The sequence below is a fragment of the Marmota monax genome, unplaced genomic scaffold (genome assembly GCF_021218885.2).
Source record: "Marmota monax isolate L192 unplaced genomic scaffold, Marmota_monax_Labrador192_F-V1.1 WCK01_AAM20220418_F8-fsc00356, whole genome shotgun sequence".
NCBI lineage: Eukaryota > Metazoa > Chordata > Mammalia > Rodentia > Sciuridae > Marmota > Marmota monax.
In genome coordinates, this window is record NW_026694682.1 from 754,899 (window position 1) to 775,446 (window position 20,548).

General features: G+C 39.4%; 1 protein-coding gene across 4 annotated transcripts in view; it reads right to left on the minus strand.

Annotated features, from left to right (window-relative positions):
* Positions 1-19,618, minus strand: part of Tulp3 (TUB like protein 3) — a 67,490-nt gene extending 47,872 nt beyond the window's left edge. For all 4 annotated transcript variants that reach the window (XM_046423394.2, XM_046423393.2, XM_046423395.2 and 1 more), the window contains exon 1: positions 19,494-19,618. In XM_046423394.2, the coding sequence (XP_046279350.1) occupies positions 19,494-19,534 (41 nt within the window). In that variant the 5' untranslated portion in view covers positions 19,535-19,618. The remainder of the gene's footprint in view (positions 1-19,493) is intronic.
* Positions 19,619-20,548: the final 930 nt, after the last annotated feature.

Below are 20,548 nucleotides of genomic sequence, written 5' to 3' on the forward strand. Positions count from 1 at the left end.
CCTGGCAATTTACCAAGACTGTCTCAAAATGAAAAGTAAAAAGGGGTGGGATATAGGGCTGGGACTGTGGCTCAGTAGTAGCACACTTGCCTGGCATGTGTGAGGCACTGAGTTCAATTCTCAGAATCACATATAAATAAAAAAATAAAGATCTATCAACAACTAAGAAAAAAAAATTTACAAAGGGGTAGGGGCGCTGGGGTTGTGGCTCAGTGGTAAAGTGCTTGCCTAGCATGTGTGAAGCACTGGGTTCAATTCTCAGCACCGCATATAAAGAAATAAAGGTCCATTGACATTTAAAAAGCGGCGGTATATAGTTCAGTGGTAAATGCCCTGGGTTCAATCCCCAATACCCCTCTCCCTAAAAAATCACTGAAATGTATTCAAGTTTGTGAGAGACATAAACTTACAGGTTCAAGCTCACTGAACTCCAAACAGGACAAATGCAAATACACACCAACAATACAAACATTCATATGTACACCACTAAATCCAATCATCACTTCCTCTATAAAGAGGTTCTCAATTTTCTCCACAGTACATGATTTCCACTATTCTACCTCAGAAGCACTTCGAACATTTCTAAATAACATTTATCTTGAATATTCTGTTATACTTGTATCAGTTTCCTACCCCTTACAGGACTGATATTCAAAAATTGTTGACAGTGTGTCACAAAAAGAAACACACTATTCTGTCCTGTTGTTCGCAACAAAAACACTCAGGGTCACACCAGGTGAACTGGGCTGCACGAAATAACCACACAAGAGACAGAGATACCTTTTTCTTTGGGGGTCCTGTGATGGCTCCTCTGACCTTAAGGGTCCACAGAAAAAGAAAGCTCGTGTAGAAACTTTTCATGGAGGAGAAGCCATTCAAATGAGGCAAGGGATCAAGAGCCTGAGTCTAGCTTCAAGATATCTGCTGTCAGCAGGTTGACTGACATCTAGGAAGGCCACACCCAAAGCAGAGCAAGAGAAGGAAACACACAAAGGGTGTTTCCATGGAACATTCTATCCCAAACAGGGCAAAGGGGTAATATCATAAAGGAACTGGTGAGTGTAGCTCAATCTATGGGGCAACATGCCTATGTCTGAAGACACATTCTGCTACTTCGAGGATCCAGGCAATATCTATCCAGGTGACTACAAAAGTGACAGACAGAGCCTCTTCAAACACTGGAAGGAGTATGCGAATTCACTCAGCCTGGTTGCCCACACTATTCAATGGATTTAGCACATATACAAACATATAAAACCTAGTATGCCAAACCCCAATATCACAGAGAATCTTTTTTTTTTTTAAGAGAGAGAGAGAGAGGGAGAGAGAGAATTTTTTTAATATTTATTTTTTAGTTTTCGGCGGACACAACATCTTTGTATGTGGTGCTGAGGATCGAACCCGGGACGCACGCATGCCAGGTGAGCGCGCTACCAGCTTGAGCCACATCCCCAGCCCCCACAGAGAATCTTTCTTTCTTTTTTTGGGGGGGGAGAGGAACTGGAGTTTGAAACCAGAGCTGCTTTACCACTAAGCTCCATCCCCAGTTCTTTTTTTATTTTTGATTTTGAGACAAGGTCTTGCTAAATTACTGGAGGTCTCACTGAAATGCTGAGGCTGGTCTTGAACTTAGAATCCTACTGCCTCCCAGAGTAACTGGGATTACAGGCATGTGCCACCATGTCTGGGTATAAGCATAATTTTTTTTAAAGCATTCATTTTTTTAAAACCATTATTTTATTTATTTATTTTTATGTGGTGCTGAGGATGGAACCCAGTGCCTCACATGTGCTAGGCAAGCACTCTACCACTGAGCCACAATCCCAGCTCCATAAGCATAATTTTTAATGACTACATAATATTTAACTTAAGCCACAGCATCTTATACTAGTCCTCTATTACAAGATATTTATTTTGTTGCTAATTTTTAAGGTACCTGCATATCTTTCTTGGTGCTGGGGATTGAAACCAGAGCCTGCACATGGAGGGAAGCACTCCACCACTACACCACCAGTCCATGTTAAATTTTAAAATAAAGATAATGTTGAAGGAGCATACCAAGAGAAATTAGTACATATGGCCACAAAAAGATCTATGTAAGAATGTTGACCGAAACTTCATTTATAATAGCCCCAAACTGGAGTCACATGTCTATGAACAGGTAAATAAACTGTTATACATTTATAGAATAGAATACTACTCAGCAATAAAAAACAAACTGCTAATATATACAACATTGTTGAATCACAAAAAAATTATGCTAAAGGGGCTGTGGCTGTAGCTCAGTGGTAAAGTACTTGCCTTGCATGTGTGAGGCACTAGGTTTGATCCTCAGCACCACATAAAAATAAAGACACTATGCGTTCATCTACAACTAAATAAATATTTTTTTAAATATTATGCTGAATGGAAAACAGCATAACACAAGAGTATAGACTATATAGTTTCACTTATAGTAAATTTAAGAAAAGGCAAAGTCAATCTATTGGTAGCCAGGTGAGGTGGCGCACACCTGTAATCCCAGCAGCTTGAGGCTGAAGCAGGAGGATGGCAAATTCAAAGCCAGCCTAGCAATTTAGCAAGGCCCTAAGCAATTTAGCAAGACGGGACTCAAAATAAACAGTAAAAAGGGCTGGGATGTGGCTCTGTGGTTGAACACCCCTGGGTTCAATCCCAAGTACCAGGGGAAAAAATTATGTTTATGACAAACATTTAAAAATGTGACTGTGAGTGAACTGAAAAAAGTATGCAGATGAATCCAAAAGACCAGAAAAGTCAATGGAAAGAGAAAGGGGAAGTACTCTCATCTGTTGCTGTGCCAATGCACCACCCTACACAAAGCCCTAGAGGAATTCGGAACATCACTAACAACAAAGAGAATCAAATATATTTTCTGGTCTGTTTCTTAGGGCTTCCTTTGATAATTTTTTCAATCTCCAATGTCATTCCAATTTTCATACCTTTCTATGGGAAATCATACAACAAAATGTCAATGAGGAAGTGAATTTCAAGTCTGAAATATATGACATAGAATCCTTCAGCTGAAATTTTCAAGTCCATGAAAAGTCAACAACTGAAGTTGAACACAAAGCTCACCACACATGGAAGGATTCTTCTGGAGCTGACATAGAAACACAAACATGAACAACTCCTCTCTACATTGCAGAATGAATAAATAACCATGCTTGTTTCCTGCTGCCTAAACTATTTTTAAATAACAAAAGCTTCCTTGTGAATTGTTTTCTTACTGTTAAAAAAAAAAGCAATTAAGTTGACAGATAAGTAAGTAGAGAAGACAAAAACAATCTACTTAAACTTATAATTTGCCATCTTAATCACAGCAAAACCAGTCACTGCTGAATAGCCATGCTACCTAAAGTCCAGGAAAATCAGGCTGTTTTTATTCTCCACAGGACCTTTGTCAACAGCACAAACTTTAAGGCCCTGGTAAATATATCTAAAAGGGCATGCAGATAACGTAGGCAAGCAATTTCACTTTTCTTCATTTTCCTTCCCTAACAACAGGGATGATAATAATGATCTCATAAAACATATAAGAGTAAATGGAAAGTCAATCAACTATAAAAAGGAAAAAATACAAGGACAGGTTTTGGACTCTTCTGATATGACTTTTCTGATCATGGCTCCTCTACTTACATGAGCTTGGACAAATTATTGAACCTCTCTGCCTGCCTCAGCTTCTCACACATAATATGAGGATAATAATACTCCCTCCACATGGCTACATAAGATTCAAACAAGAGCTGGGTATGTGGCTCAGTGGTGGAGAGCTTGTCTAACATGCTCCAAGCTCTGGGTTCCATTTCTAGTACCATCACTGAAGGGTTATGAAAAATAATATTCCTACAAGTCAGCTCCTCAAGAAAAATGAGGGATAGTGTGGCTCGGAAGGAGGGAGGGAAATTAACCAAACATTAACAATGAGCCCTGAGGGAAAAAGCCGTCCCCAGCATCTCCACCAAAAGCAAACATTCACCCCTTCCCAACCACAATGGGTCCTGTAGGAAGGAGACAAACACTGAAATGCTGGGCCCTGGACTTTTACCCTTTCCCAATGTAGATGAGTCCTGGAAGGAGAAAAGCAAATAGTGAAGCTCTAGGTAACAATGGCTCCCAGAGATAAATCAGTGATCACTAAGTTGTGAGCTTTTTCCAGTGACAACAAGTTGAACTTACAAGTGAAAATTTTAACCTGCACAATTAGGTCCCTGACTGTTTAAATTGAATGTCCGCAGTCTCCATGATTAAGTAACCCTCATTGAAAACGATGAAACCCAAACTCCTTCTGGGGGCCATTTCCTATACCCAGAAAATGAGTCCTCTCATGCCTGATTGACTTCACTGAAGAATAAAGGAAAGCTTGCTGATCTGAGGTTTGCTTACAATCTCCTGCCTCTGTCATTTGGTTGCCATGCGCTTACAATCACCACAACAAACTGAAACAAGTTAAAAAATAAATATAAGGGGCTGGGATTGTGGCTCAGCGGTAGAGCGCTTGCCTAGTGCATGTGAGGCCCTACTTCGATCCTCAGCACCACATAAAAATAAATAAATAAAACAAAGGTGTTGTGTCCAACTACAACTAAAAAATAAATATTTTAAAAAATAGTAAAAATAAATAAATATAAGATGGTTCAAATAGTAGCTGGCAAACAGAAAGCACTCATTAGATTTTCTGAACCCTTATCTTGTCTATGTGCTATACAAGAGTGAAAGATGTAGTCGATGCTCAAAATAGTCCTACCATTAATAAAAATTAAAGAAAATATGTGTCAAAATAAAGTGGTGGGGGCTGGTGGCTCAGTGGGACAGCACTTGCCTAGCATGTAGGAGGCACTGGGTTTGAGTCTTAGCACTGCATATAAATAAATAAAATAAAGGTCCATTAACAACTAAAAAATAAAAATAAAGTGGTATACTAATATAAAATAACAACAATCGGGGCTGGGGTTGTGGCTCAGCAGTAGAGTGCTCGCCTAGCTGCACGAGGCACTGGGTTCGATCCTCAGCTCCACATAAATATAAAAGATATTGTGTCCACCTAAAACTTAAAAAAAAAATAAATATTAAAAAAATTAAATAAATAACAATAATCATCTAATAAATAAGCAGCTACAAATGAACTATGTGACCTATGTTAGTATAGTTTATCAAGGAGAGGGAAATTGACCCTGAAGTCTCCACAAATTATCATAAACATTGTCAATCTCCTTCACTCCAATCTTCCCAAAGCTCCCATAGTTTTATTATTATTTTTATTTCCCAAAAGTAAAACTCCCTGGAGCTGGGGACGCAGCTCAGTGATCGAATGCTTGCCTTAGCAATGCATGAGGCCCTGGATTCCATCCCAGCACTGCAAAAAAATATTTAGTTTAATTTAATTTAAAAATTTTAAATAAATAAGCCATAAGTAAAAATAAAAATCTCAATTGTATAATAATTATCTCATAGTTGTTCTTTTTATTATTTCTGAAATATAAACACTTTGATAAGAAATATAAAATTTTTCATCATAGATTTCCAAGTGCTTTGTTAATTAGGAAAAGGCAAGGTACAGAAAATTGGGGAGAAGTAATTGCTTCTAAAATTACTAAATTCTAAGAAGTAATTTTCTTCATTTATGGAAAGAAAAATACATAAATATACATTTATGTTTAAAATGCAGGGACCATTTTGGGGAGAATACAGAATAAACTGGTATTGATGTTTCTTTCAGGGGCTGGGGATGTGGCTCAAGCGGTAGCACGCTCGCCTGGCATGCATGTGGCCGGGTTCGATCCTCAGCACCACATACAAACAAAGATGTTGTGTCCGCCAAAAAATAAATAAATATTTAAAAAATTCTCTCTCTCTCTCTCTCTTTAAAAAAAAAATGATTCTTTCAGGCAAGAAAATTAAATAGGGGACAGGGAAGGAAACAGTCTTACTTTTCATTATATACTGTTTTGAACCTTTTAAGTTTTACAGTATTCGAGTGCATTTTATAAAAGGTACAGGCCGGGATTGGGGCAGAGTGTATGCCTCACATGTGTGAGGCACTGGGTTCAATTCTCAGCACCATGTAAAAATAAAATAAAGATATTGTGTCCACCTAAAACTAAAAATAAATATTAAAAAAAAAAATGTATGGGCCAAGACACAGTGGCACATGCCTATAATCCCAGCAGTTGGGAGGCTGTAGCTTGGGAGGCTAAGAAAGGAAAATCATGAGTTCAAAGCCAGCCTCAGCAATGGCGAGGCACTAAGCAACTCAGTGAGACCCTAATTCTAAATAAAATAAAAAATAAGGGTGGGGATGTGGTTCAGTGGTTGAGTCCCTGGTACCAAAAAAGGTAAATAAATAAAATTTTGAAAGGGGCGGGGCTGAGATACAGCTCAGTGATTAAGCCCCCGGGGTTCAATCTCCAGTACCAAAAAAAAAAAAAAAAAAATTACATGAAAGAAATTTCTTCCTACTTATACCTTACATTCCTTGCTGTGACTTTGCAAAGTAGGTAAAAATTAGATATTACTATCCTCATTTTTAACCTACAGGGCTGTGGAAAATAATAAGAATGATAAAATGAGAGTAGGAATGTCATAAAGTTTATCACAAAGTTTTCAAATTCCCAATCAGGATGGATTCCCTAACTACCCTGCCTAATTATAAGAAACAATTTTAATAAGGTATGCCACAAGCCTAAAATTTTGTTATTTATGTGTGAGAGATCAAAAAATATTTTTTTAAATAGAAAATGAAAACTTTGGGTTTTTTTTAAAAAATTTGACTTTTAGTTGTAGATGGACACAATATCTTTGTTTTATTTATTTTATGTGGTGCTGAGGATGGAGCCCTGTGCCTCTCGCATGTGAGGCAAGCGCTCAACCACTAAGCTACAATCCCGGCCCTGAAAACTTTGTTTTAAACCTAAGGTGAACTCTTTTTAGATTTACTATAATAGTACCTGTCCTATTAGCTATGCACATTACATAGTTGACCATTAGAAAAGTGCATGTCTAGGGGTGCAATGAAGCCAGTTATTGTGGTGACAGAGGCTTCTGTTCTGTTCCTTGGTTTCCTCCCCCAGTTAAAGGCATAACCGGGGCAATGTTTTCAAACCCTACTGTAGTATCAGCTATATAACAAACTTTGTTTTGTTTGCCAAGATAAGTCAGCCTGGGATTATGATACTTCATCAGTAAAGCTGGCAAGAGTGATTTTTGAACACACTATTAAATTTGAACTTATAATAATGCTAATTGCTTTATCAAGTCACACTCCAAGAGCCAAATGCTATAACCTTAGTATCTCCAAGGTGGTATATATTGCCATTATTCATGGAATATTTTGCTAACCAGAATCTTGAACTCAGCAACTATCAAACAAAATTTCACTTATTATAGATTTTTTGATAAAGTTTTTGTGGCAATTCTCCATCATAATTGCCAGTCAAAATCTTGGTAGAGCACTTGTCTCGCATCTGTGAGGCACTGGGTTCGATCCTCAGCACCACAAAAAAATAAATAAATAACACATCTATTGTGTCCAAAAAAATTTTTAAAATTTTAAAAAATCTTGGTTTTGCCAGGCACAGTGGCGCACACATGTAATCCCAGTGGCTCTGGAGGCTGAAGCAGGAGGATCAGGAGTTCAAAGCCAGCCTCAGCAATGGTGAGGCACTAAGCAACTCAGTGAGACCCTGTCTCTAAATAAAATACAAACAGGGCTTGGGGTGTGGCTCAGTGGGCGAGTGCCCCTGAGTTCAACCCCTGGTACCCCTCCCCCAAAATCTTGGTCTCAAAAATATGCTTGGTTTCATCCACCAAGAACACAAGAATGACCAATAAAATAAAATAAAAAACACAAGAATTGATTACCTTGGTACTTGTTTTCATATGTAAATTGGCTATAAGTTGTTGAATTCTGCATTAATTGACTTCAAATTTTTTATCTGGCCAAGCTTTTAATGTCCATTTGGAATCCTTTTTGCAGATCAGTTTAGATTGCCTCTGATCCATATTGCAAATGGCCCCTCAGTTTTACTATCTAATTTACTGCCTTTCAATATTTGAGTGCCTACTGTGTACTTACTATGCATTTTCAATAGACTGTGCAATAAGAATGGATGGTAACTGCTCCACTTCAAAACAGGCATTCATAATCTACTGAAGAAAAAGTTTAAATAACCTTTTGAAAGGGATATTTAGCAACATCTATCGAAATTTAAACTCTGCATACCCCAAATACACAAAGACATGTGTGACAAGGATGTTATTACTTCACTATGTTCCACAGGGGGAGAAATCAACATAATTTCAATGTCTCTGAACAGGCAAACATAAGGTACGTTTATAAAAAATAATACTTTGTGGACATTATAAAGAAAAAACGATGGGCTGGGGCTGGGGCTCAGTGTTAGCGCACTTGCCTGGCATGTGTGAGGCACTAGGTTTGATTATCAGAACCACGTATAAATAAATAAAGGTCTATCAACAACTAAAAAAATATTTTAAAAAAGAAAAGGAAAAAACAAAAGAAGCAGGGCATGGTGGTGCATGCCTGTAATCCTAGCAGCATGGGAGGCTGAGACAGGAGGTTTGCCAGTTTAAAGCCAGCCTCAGCAATAGCAAGGTATAAGCAACTTAGTAAGATCCTGTCTCTAAATAAAATGCAAAATAGGGCTGGGGATGTGGCTCAGTCAGCAAGTGCCCCCAAGTTCAATCTCCGATAACCAAAAATAAAAAGGAAAAAAAAATGAAGGTACTAAAGTACAGAGAGATATTAAAATTATAAAGATGTTCAACAACACTTTAGTTTAAAATATAGATTAAGAATAATCTTTTCAATTACATGGTACTAGGACAACTGGATAGCCATATCAAGAGAATTAATTTGGACTCCTATCTCATGGAATAGTCAAAGATCAATCAAAATAGTTCAAAGATGTCCATTAATCCAGTCTATTATTAAAAGTGCTCTTATTAGGCTGTGGTTGTATAGCTCAGTGGTAGAGCACTTACATAGCACATATGAGGCACTGGGTTCAAACCTCAGCACTACATTAAAAAGAAAATAAATAAAATAAAGGTATTGTGTCCATCTTCAACCGAAAATATTTTTGTTAAAAAAAAAGAGCTCTTACTGATGGCACTAGTTTTCTTCGCCAGCCATCCTTCTACAGTGAGGTGGTTTTTGTGCTTGATATAGAATCAAAAGGATAAAGATGTCTACTTTTTTTTTTTTTTTTTTTTTTGGTACTGGGATTGAATCCAGGAGCACACATCACCATTGAGCTACATCCCTAGCCCCTTTTTAAATTTTAAGACAGGACTTTGCTAAATTGCTGAGGCTGGCCTCAAACTTGTGATCCTCCTGCTTCAGCCTGCAAGTCCCTGGGACAGCCTTCTCATTTCCTGCCAAATGGATCAGACCACACTTTTGCTCCGGTGGCTGCATATCTTGAATAATTTCAGCCTGACTGATGGCTTGTTCCTTATGGTGCTCCTCTAGCCTCATTAGGGGCCAGAAGCAAGAGTAAAAGGCTGTGCTGAGAGGGGGGCCCTGAAAATGGGAGCAGTAAACAGACCAGGACATGGCAAGGCCAGGAGCTGCTCTACCACTGAGGTATACCCCGTTCCACATCTTTAAAATCAATGTTTTGTCTTGAAAATTAAATTTTGGGCTACGTATGGTGGTGCACATCTATAATCCCAGTGATTCCAGAGGCAGAGGCAGGAAGGAAGATTCCTCAGCAAGACCATTTCTTAAAATAAAAAATAAAATGAACTGGGGACATGGCTCAGTAGTTAAGTGCCTTTGGGTTCAATCTTCATTAGCAAAAAAAATTTAAAAATTAAAAAAATAAAAATTAAATTTTGGATTCTACTCCATAATGCAACTGGTTCCATTTTAATATAAAAACAACCTCTACTACCCTCTTAATATGAATAACTGACCTTCCGTATAGAAAATACTCTCTTTTAGAAAACATTCTTATCTTGTGACTTAGCATACAGGCTGCAAACTACAACGATGGGCCAAAAGAGCCATGCTGCCTCTTTTTATATTGCCTATGAGCTAAGAATGGTTTCTACATTTTTAGAAGGTTTAAAAAAAGTCTCACACAAATAATATTTTGCGATGTAAAAATTACATAAAATTCAAATTTCAGTATTTATAAATAATAATAATAAAGTCAATCTTATTCATTTATATTTTATCTACAGCTGCATGTGTGTTGCAGTAGCAAGGCTGAGCCTGCATGGCCCACAAAACCGAAAATATTTACTATGTAACCCTTTTCAGAAAAGATCTGCTGATCCCTGGCTTAGCATGCATTACTTCAAACTAAGAGGTTGCATTCCCTATTTAGAGAAGCACAGCTGTGTGGTCAGAGCCCTTTCCAAAACAACAAACTTGGGAAGACTCAAGTTTCCTTATTGACAAAACTAAAGACAATGACCCTAATTCACATGGTTATTGTAAGGACTAAATATAAGGTTATTGTGGGGTTGGGGTTGTGGCTCATGGTACACGTGCGAGGCCCTGGGTTCGATCCTCGGTACCACATAAGAAAAATAAAATAAAGGGTGTGCCCAACTACAACTAAAAAATAAACATTTTTTTTTAAATATAAGGTTTTATAAGAATTAAATAAGATTTGTTGGGCTGGGGCTATAACTCAGTGGCATGCTGGGTTCGATCCTATGGTGCTAAGGATCTAACCCAGTGCCTCACACATGCTAGGCAAGTTCGATCCTTAGCACCATATATAAACGAACAAATAAAATAAAGGTATTCTGTCCATCTACACCTTCAAAAAAATAAAAAATTAGATTTGTGATAGACCCAACCTGATCTTTTCTTAAAATTGGGCATCTCGCCACAAAACCATGAAAAGATAATTTCGGCTTTACTATAAATTACTGCAAATTCTGAACCTGCTTGGAATGCCTGCTCGTGCCTTGAACTCACCCATGCCTGGCTCTCTCACCAGATAGCAGCCCTCTCTGAAACTTTAGTGACACCTCATAAATATTGGCCTTCCCTGGCCAGACAACGACCCTCTCTGAGGCTCTAATGGTCCTCATAAATTCTGATGTTGGGGCCAGCAAAAAAAAAAAAAAAAATTGTAAACTACCATTAGTGTGATGCTTGTCAGAGTTCTGTTATCTGTAACCCCCCTTTTGTGTAACTTTCTGGGCTATAAAGCTGGGCTATAGGAAAGGTGGGGTGCTGTCTTGTTCCCGCCGTTTTGGGAGGGAGAGGCAGCCCGGCCGGTCGAAATAATAAGCTTGCTTTAATTTGATTTTAATTGGAGTCAGTGGTCTTTTCTTGCGTCCTGATCTAACGTTTGTCCATAGCAAGGACTCAACAAACAGTAACTGCTGCTATTACATAAAATTCTTACTTTACATTACTATTTATTTATTTATGGTGCCGAGATTGAACCCAGGACTTCGCATGCTGGGCAAGTACTCTGCCACCAGCTACATCCATCCTTTTTAAAATTTTTTTAAAAACTTAAGACAGGGTCTCACTAAGTTGACCAGACTGGCCTCAAATTTAGGATTTCCTTGTTTCATTCTCCTGGATAGCTAGGGTTACAGGCATGCATCTACTCCCAGCTCTACGTTATTCTTTTAACACTACAAAGAAATGTGTTACCTTAACCTTACCTTCACTGACCACACTACCATGACTTCACTATGATATTATCACCCTTCAAAACATTCTGTATATTGGGCTGGGGTTGGTAGCTCAGTGGTAGAGCACTGGGTTTGATTTACAGCACCACATATAAATAAACAAAGGTACATCAATAACTAATAAAATATTTAAAAAAAAAAAAACCTTCTGGGTTTGGGTGTGATGGTACATACCTATAATCCAAGCAACTAAGAAGGCTGAGGCCAGTCTCAGAAATTTAGCAAGACCCTAAGCAAATTCATCAGACCCTGTCTCAAACTAAAAAATAAAAAGGGTTGGAGATGTGGCTCACTAGTTAGTCCCTGGGTTCAATCCTTGGTACCAAAAAAAAAAAAAAACCACAAACAAACAAACAAAAACCCCTATAAAGTAGTTACTATAATCCCATTTTGCACATGAGGTATCAAACCCAGGAACTAAACAATTTGCCCAAAGTCACACAGCTTATCATGGAAAGAGCCAGAACAGGATCACAAATCTTACTCTTTTCCATCTCACTATGCTAAACCACACCACTGATAATACGTGCTTTCAATGGTCAGCAGAGTCAGGGATTTCATTACTATGGTATTTTAATAAATTTATCAAGAATCTTTTAATTCAAAACACCAGTTCATTTGCTAATTTTAGATAGCAGAATTTCTAAGCCAGTGAATGGATTTCAAAGAGGTCTTTGCAGGGCTAGGGGTGTAGTTTAGTGCCTAGCCTGCATAAGGCCCTGGGTTCGTCCGCAGCACCAAAGGAGAAAAAGGGCATCAGATTTTATGTTCAAACTAACAATCATTTTGGGTAATAGCAACAGCTACAAATAAAGTATTTTTAAAAAATTTTTTAGTTGTAGATGAACACAATACCTTTATTTTATTTACTTATTTTTATGTGGTGCTGAGGATTGAACCCAGGCCTCACACATGCTAGGCAAGTACTCTACCACTGAACAACAACCGCAGTCCCACAAATAAAGTGGTTTTTTGTTTTGTTTTTTGTTTTTTTGATACCAGGGATTGAACTCAGGGGCACTCGACCACCGAGCAACATCCCCCACCCTATTTTGTATTTTATTTAGAGACAGGGTCTCACTGAGTTGCTTAGCACCTTGCTGTTGCTGAGACTGGCTTTGAACTCACAGTCCTCTTGCCTCAATCTCCCAAGCTGCTGTGATTATAAATAAAGTATTTTTTAAGTAAACCTGTCCAGATCCTAAATGTCAATACTGGAAGGCCATATTTTCACATACTGAGACACATCTGGTTAGAACAAAACATTGTTCCTGGGAAAAGATCCATATAAATCAAATCAGTACTGCCAGAAAAGACTCCTTTGAAATCCATCCTTCCTCAACCAAGGAGAAATGTTAGTATTCTAGGCTCAGCTGTCTTCTACTTGAAAGACTGACACAATCTGGAGTTAACTTAATTGAAGCTAGGGAATTAAAATCCATCTCCTAAGAGGCTCATTTAGTAAGATAGAGTGAAAGCAGAGAAATTGCCTAGGGAGAGGGAGGCAATGAGAAGAAGGAAAAGCTGGCACCCAATTTAAGAATTCATATAGGCTCCAAAGAGCAGAGCAAGGAAAATTATTTTACAGTGAACCCCTTTAGGTTTTGCATGACCCACATAGCAAATGCAAAAGGAATTCCTTTGAGTGAGCCAAACAGAAAGGTTATTTAAAATGTATGACTAGAACCAGAATGCATTCATTCCTTGTAGATCCAAAAATAGATAATACTCAGAACCTAAGTCCATTCTACCTTTTATCTGTTTCTCTCTTCCTCGGGGGTTATATTTTCTCTCTTCAGGAACATTATTTATTTATTTTTGTATAAAGATGGAAGTACGATCTTTTGCCTGACAATACCTAATAAATACTTCCAGGAGCTGGGGGCATTAGCCCAGTACAGTGTCCGCTTACCTAACGAGGGCTCCATCCCCAGCATGGCAAACTAAATAAATATTTTCTTTTCTTTGGATAAATCAGTACTCATTTGTACACTCCACATCCCTCTTTATTTTCAATGTTGAGACAGGGTCTTGCTAAATTAGGACCTCTCTAAGTTGCTGAGGCTTATGATCCTTCTGCCTCAGCCTACTGAGTTGCTGGGATTACAAGAATGTGCCACCATGCCCTATTTCGGCTTGTTTTTGAGACAGGGTCTCCCTATATTACATAGGCTTGAGCCCAAGCAGCTGGGTCTATAGGCCCGCACCACCACACCCCACTATCACAACCTTTTTTTTTTTTTTTGGTACTAGGGATTGAGCTCAAGGGCACTTGACCACTGAGCCATATCCCCAGCACTATTTTATATTTTATTTAGAGACCAGGTCTCCCTGAGTTGCATAGGGCCTCACTGAGTTGCTTAGGGTCTCGCTAAATTGCTGAGGCTGGCTTTGAACTCGTGATCCTCCTGCCTCAGCCATCCGAGCCACTGGGATTAAGTTAATGGCTCCTGCCCTGTTTTCTTCAGAATAATGAAGTTCAAGAAATCAAATATCTGACTATACTCTGAAAATTACAAAGGTCACACAAATAAGTTGTTAGTATTCATCATTTTTTCTCTTGCTAGACTTTTCCCTTTCTAAAAAATGCAGTTGAATGCATACCTGTAAGCCCAGAGACTGCAAGAGGCTGAAGCACAAGGATTGCAAATTGGAGACCAGCCTCAGCAATTTAGCAAGACTCTGTCTCAAAAAATAAGGGCCAGGGCTGTAATTCAGTGGCAGAGTATTTGCCTAGCATGTGTGAGGCACTGGGTTCAATCCTTAGCACCACATAAAAATAAACTAATAAAATAAAGGCAAAAAAATAAAAAAGGGCTGGGGATGTAGCTCAGTGGTAGAGTATGTACCACTCCCCCAAAAAAACAACAACAACACTGGTTTACCAGTTTAAGAACTTCCATCAAATGCTCCTTCCTACTTTTGCCTGGAGCTTTCCAGACATATCAAATCACAGTAACAAAATACACTGTTACAATATGAAAACAATTTATCCTTTGTTAAACCTCTTTCATTCCAAAACCCAAATCAAAGGCAAATTTTAGATTTACTGAAGTTTCTTTCTGCAAGGCTAAAAAGCACTGATTTCAGTTTTCAAAAGCCTGTGTGAAAAAAAAATTCTTATTTTTATATTATAGTTTTATTCTCTATACATTGTCACAGTAAAGAAACGAAACGAAACTTGCCAACTATAACTCATACTCTAAAAAAGTAGACATCAGAATTTAGATGATATGTTGTATTCTAAAAATCAAAATGATCAAATTTGAAGAGTAGGAAAGAAATATTAAGAGATCATTTGGCTCTGGTGTAGCTCAGTGGTAAAATACATGCTTAGTTCAAGCAAGACCCTGGGTATAATTCCAGGCAACCCACTCATCAAAAAAAAAAAAAAAGTATTTTGCAGGGACTCCAAGAAATCTATCAATAGTAGGTGACATGGAGATAATGAGAAGAATCAGTTTTCACTAAATTTCATTTTGTACCTTTTGAAATTTGTACTATGTACAGTTTAAATATATCTATTTGTTATTGTATCAATTTATTATAAATCACTGAAGGAATCCAAAGAAGCCCTCATTTCTAGAAGAGAAAATTCAGGCCAAAGAAGTAGAAAACCTGCTCAGAATCACACTGCTGAAGGGCAAAAGGCTGACAGGAGAACTCAGAAACCTAGTGAAAGTTTCCAGTGCTCCCCTCACCATAATGCTTTGTTTATGTTTGTGGCAAAACATCAGGTGCCATCTTACAAAGAATAAAAGTACCACCATCCTCCAGTTCAGAACAGTTCTTTCAGAAATCATGGTGACTGGTACAATAGTAACACTTAATGTTGTCACAGAAGATTCTATAGCAAAGGGACAGACATGACATCTTCATTAACAAGTCTCCTACCAGGCCGGGAATGTGGCTCAGAGGTACAGCATTTGCTTGGCATGTGTGAGGCCCTGGGTTCCATCTCAGTTATCCACACCCCCCCAAAAAAAATCAACTCCTAAAAAGTGAGTTAATAAAGAGGGAGGAGGTATGGCTCAAAGGTGCTCAGTAAGTACAAAGTTTTGGGTTGAATTCCCAGCACCACCCGCAATAAATAGACAACACATGGATTATGTGTGGACAGTATGCCCTCTCTCAGGCACACATAGATTCAAGCCTTTAAGCAGGCTAGGAAATTTTTTTGGCATTCATTATTACTGACAGCAAGTATGTCTGACTAGGCAGAAGATATTAGTATTTAGTAGTACAAGGAGTTTATTCCTGGTGAACTGATTCAGAGGAAAGAGCAATAGCAGCCTACAGGAAATTCTACTTTGAAAGAAGACTTCATTCCACTGCAGAGATACTCTTCAACAGGGAACTAAGGGAATTATTCAGACCCTAAAACCCTCAAATACTCTGAAGCAAGGCAGCTTCAGCTCCTCTGAGGAATTCAAGCATTCTTTCCCTTTTGGTAAGAACAAGCATTAGCTTTTTCTTTCAGTGGGTACCAATGCCAGGAAAACTGCAGAATTTCCATAGGAAAGAATAAGAGAAGCCAGACGTTAAAACCATTGGAAAAAACTATCTGAATCAGCCTAACTGGAACAAAAAGACCTTGGAAGAAAGTTGTTAAAAAGGACTATTCTTTCCATTTTAGAGCTGTGTGTGGCCTTCAAATTTGTAGAAATACATGTATGTTAGATATTGTTAGTAACAAGACTGGCATAACTTCCAGTCAGAACTACTATTCATATTTCTAAAGAGAAACTATGGCATATGGATAAACCACAGACCAGGACTTTCTTAGATAATTCTAGGTCACAAGGTCACAACACACTGAAAACCACATCTTCAATTCTGTATCACAAAGGCCAGAGAGAACTCAAGTCCCAACACTAGATAACCCCTATGGTCTCTAAGGAATTGGTATTATAAAATGCCTCACCTCAACAAACGTCCTGAGTGTAGTTTCAAATCCCATCTCCAATTTTCACTACATATTTTAGACATAAGAAAAAACAGTTGAAGTTTGTTCATTAACAATGTTTCTACTTTGTTGTAAATAAATCTGCCTTGTAGTAAAATAGTCACATAATTCAAATGAAAACAAAAATCATAGGAAACTTAAAAAGTCAATTATCCTCCCAGGGAAAAGTATTAATATTAAAATCTCTATCAATGTATTTAATCAAAAACATTAAATGACCAGGTGTGGTGTCGGGCTGGGCAGATAGCTCAGTTGGTAGAGTGCTTGCCTTGCATGCACAAGGCCCTAGGTTCAATCCCCAGCACCACAAAAAAAATAAAAATAAAAATAAAATAATCAGGTATGGTGATGTACATATGTAATCCCAGTGACTCAGGAGACTGAGCCAGAAGGATCGAAAGTTTGAGGCCAGCCTCATTAATTTAGCAAGACTCTGCTTCAAAATAAAAAATTAAAAGGATGACTCAGGGCACAGTGGCGCATGCCTGTAATCCCAGCAGCTCAGAAGGCTGAGGCAGGAGGATTTGCTAGTTCATAGGCAGTCTCAGCAACTTTGTGAGGCACTTAGCAATTCAGTAAGACCCTATCTTTAAATATTTTTAAAAGGGCTGGGGATGTGGCTCATTGGTTAAACACTCCTGGGTTCAATCCCTGTACCAAAAAAAAAAAAAAAGGATTGAGATATAGCTCAGTGGTAAAGCTCCCCTGGGTTCAATTCCCAGTACCAAAACAAAACTAAACAAAAACAAAAACAAAAAAAAAAACTTAAATAAATAGGGCTGGGGTTGTAGCTCAGTGATATAGCACTTGCCTAGCACGGGTGAGGCACTGGATCAGATCTTTGGCACCACATAAAAATAAATACAACTAAAAATAAAATAATAAATAAAAACAAGCATTAAATACATAAACAGAAGTCTAAACCCCAAGACACATTCACTCCTTCTTAGCAACAAATGAGTTAAAAAGTGATAAAAATTCCAGGAGCAGTGGCACAGGCCTGTAATCCCAGTGGCTTGGAAGGCTGAGACAGGAGGATTGCAAGTTCAAATCCAACCTTGGCAATTTAGTGAGACTCTGTCTCAAAACAAAAAATAGAAAAGGTTGAGGATGTAGCTCAATGGTAAAGCGCCCCTGGGTTCAATCCCTGGTACCAAAAAAGAAAAAATAAGTTGCATTAACTTTACCTAGGTAACTAACATTACCCTAGGGCAAGAGAAATATTCAGGGAGTCACACATTTCCCTTGATGTCAATTTTAAAAATTAAAGAGCTGGTTTCTTTGATAAGAAAAAAGGGAGAACAAAAAAATTTTAAATTATATCTTTAAGCTTCTGGTCCAATAAAATTTTAAAAATTGCCTCATGGCCACAATATCAAAGTCAATTCCATTTTCCCTCCAAAATCATGAGTCATATCAAACATTTGGTGTCCATGAAAACTGCTGCTGTTTAAATTCATTCGATTAAAAATTGAGTTCCCAGGGGCTGTGGCTCAGTGGTAGAGTACTCGCCTAGCATGTGTGAGGTACTGGGTTGGATCCTCAGCACCACATAAAAATAATAAATGAATAAAGATATATATGTATATTTGAGTTCCCACACCTAAACAAGTATAATCTAAATTCAACCAGAAAAGCTGAATACCAACTTTACCTATCCTACAGTTCCATGCTTACACTTAGTATCAATTTTTTTTCTCAAATTGGGGTAAAAAAAAGCACGATAAAATTTCACGAGTGTAGCTATTAAGTACACAGAACCTGATGAAAAGGGAAAATGGATGTTCTATACTCCAACCTCTCCTGTGTGACTTTTCCCAAAAAATGGTTTAAAATTGTTTATATGCTAGTTTATTATTTTTTTAATTTTATAGTTGTTGATGGGCCTTTATTTTAGTTATTTATATGTGGTGCTGAGAGTGGCTAACCCAGTGCCTCACTCGTGCTAGGCAAGCGCTCTACCACTGAGCTACAATCCCAGCCCCACATATACTACTTTAAATGAGACTAAACCCTTACGTGCCAAATCTTAACTTGCCACGGTAATGGAATAAAGAGCTAAGCATATAGTCGTCTTCTCTCAGACAATGCCAAAGTTTTGAGTCAATAATTTCACACGACTCTCCCATTAACTTTCCATGAACCTAACTAACAAAAAAATAGGCTGAGATTTCAAATCATTTCTTGCTCTTCTTCTGGCGGAGGCAGAAAGAGGGGGCACGGCAGAGAAAAAGGAGCACAAACACGGGGTATTCGAAAATAAAACAGTCCTGAGTGAGGGACAACTACTGGAAAACAGAGAGAAGAAAAAGAAGAACTTTGCATTCTCAGTCCTCAGACTCCGTTCCAGAATTCAGCACTACTTTCCAAAAGCAATGGCATTAGACCAAATTACTAAATATCACCCACAATCTTCCGCTTCGACTCCCCGACACTTTGTCCAACCACTCTCAGTTATGACACTCCCAGGCAGTGCTTGCGGAGCAGTGCTAATGCATCCCAAGTAAGGGAAATCTGAGGCCCAGAGGGGGCACGGCGAGCTTGTAAAGAAAACTCCCAGAGTTCGCAAGCGGGGACCCGAACAGAAAGTCTGCTCACGGTGCAGGCTGCAGAGCCGTCTCTTCTGGTCTTCACCTTTACACAAGGGTGGTCCACCTGGGACTGGGGACAGAGGGCTCTCTCCCGCCGCCGCCTCAGTCCCTCGGGACGCGGCGCGAGCCCCTACACTCTGCCAGCAGAGCTCCGGGACAAGACCTCCACCTTCTCGCTTCAACCCTCCGCCCCGCTCAATAGGATACAACCGCCATCTCTTTCTGACCTGTCCCCGCGGGGTCCGAGTCCGTAGTGCGACGCCTCCATGCCGGCCGCTTCACGAGCGGCACCCACCACCAGACCCCGGGACGCCGATGCTGGGGTGGCAAGTCTGGCCCGCAGCCGGACCCCGCCCCCTGGCAACCACACCCCGCACTGTCGCCACCGCCTATTGGCCCACGGACCGGCCGCTCCTCCCTCATTGGCTATTGGTGCCAGCCGGCGATGCGGGAGGGTTTCTAGGGGGCGGGAGCAGCGCGGGAGTTAAAGGCGCCTGCGCAGGGGCAGGGATGACGCGCCTGGGCTTGGTCCCCTGGAGAGCTCCGCCGGGCAGGGGGCTGCGACCGAGGGCAGAAGTCTGTGATCTCGGTTGCCTTTGCTCCCGCTTGCTGAGAAGCGGCTCAGTGGGAGGAGCCCATCCCCCAATACCGCCACAAGTATTGGCTTCCCGCACCCCAGCGGTGAACCAAGGCCACCCAGAGTGCTCCCAGGAGTCTGTAGGTCTCCATTTACAAAACCTCTACAGCCAGCTTCTCCATAGTCTGGTCCTTTCCTTGATACCAGAGGCCTTCCTGGAACCACGCCTGTGCCTTCACTGCACAACACTCTTTCAGCCTCCAACTAGTACAGCCCAAACTTCTTGATCATCCCCAAACCTGCTCTGAAAACACACCAGAGAATCCATCTACCTCTCTACTGCCTGTGGATCTTCTTCAAACATTTCAAACATCGTTATCCAAGAGAGCCACTATCTAAACTTGGTAAACTTACACTCTTGTTTCTAATAAATCACGTACCCAACCATCATTCCCTTCTCGTTACCAACATAGCATTAGCATTATAGCCCCCACAGAACTTCCTACCAGAAGTTACTTACACATAGACTACTAGCATTCTGAGATCAAAGTTTGCACATTCGTTTTGAATCCAGAAGTTAATTTGTTAAGGAGAACTTTGGAGAACACAGCATTGCACTCACTGGGTCAGCTTCCACTCACTGGGTGACACTGAACATGGTTCATTTCTTTGTTGTCCTCTCCCCCGCCACCCAAATGGGGGATG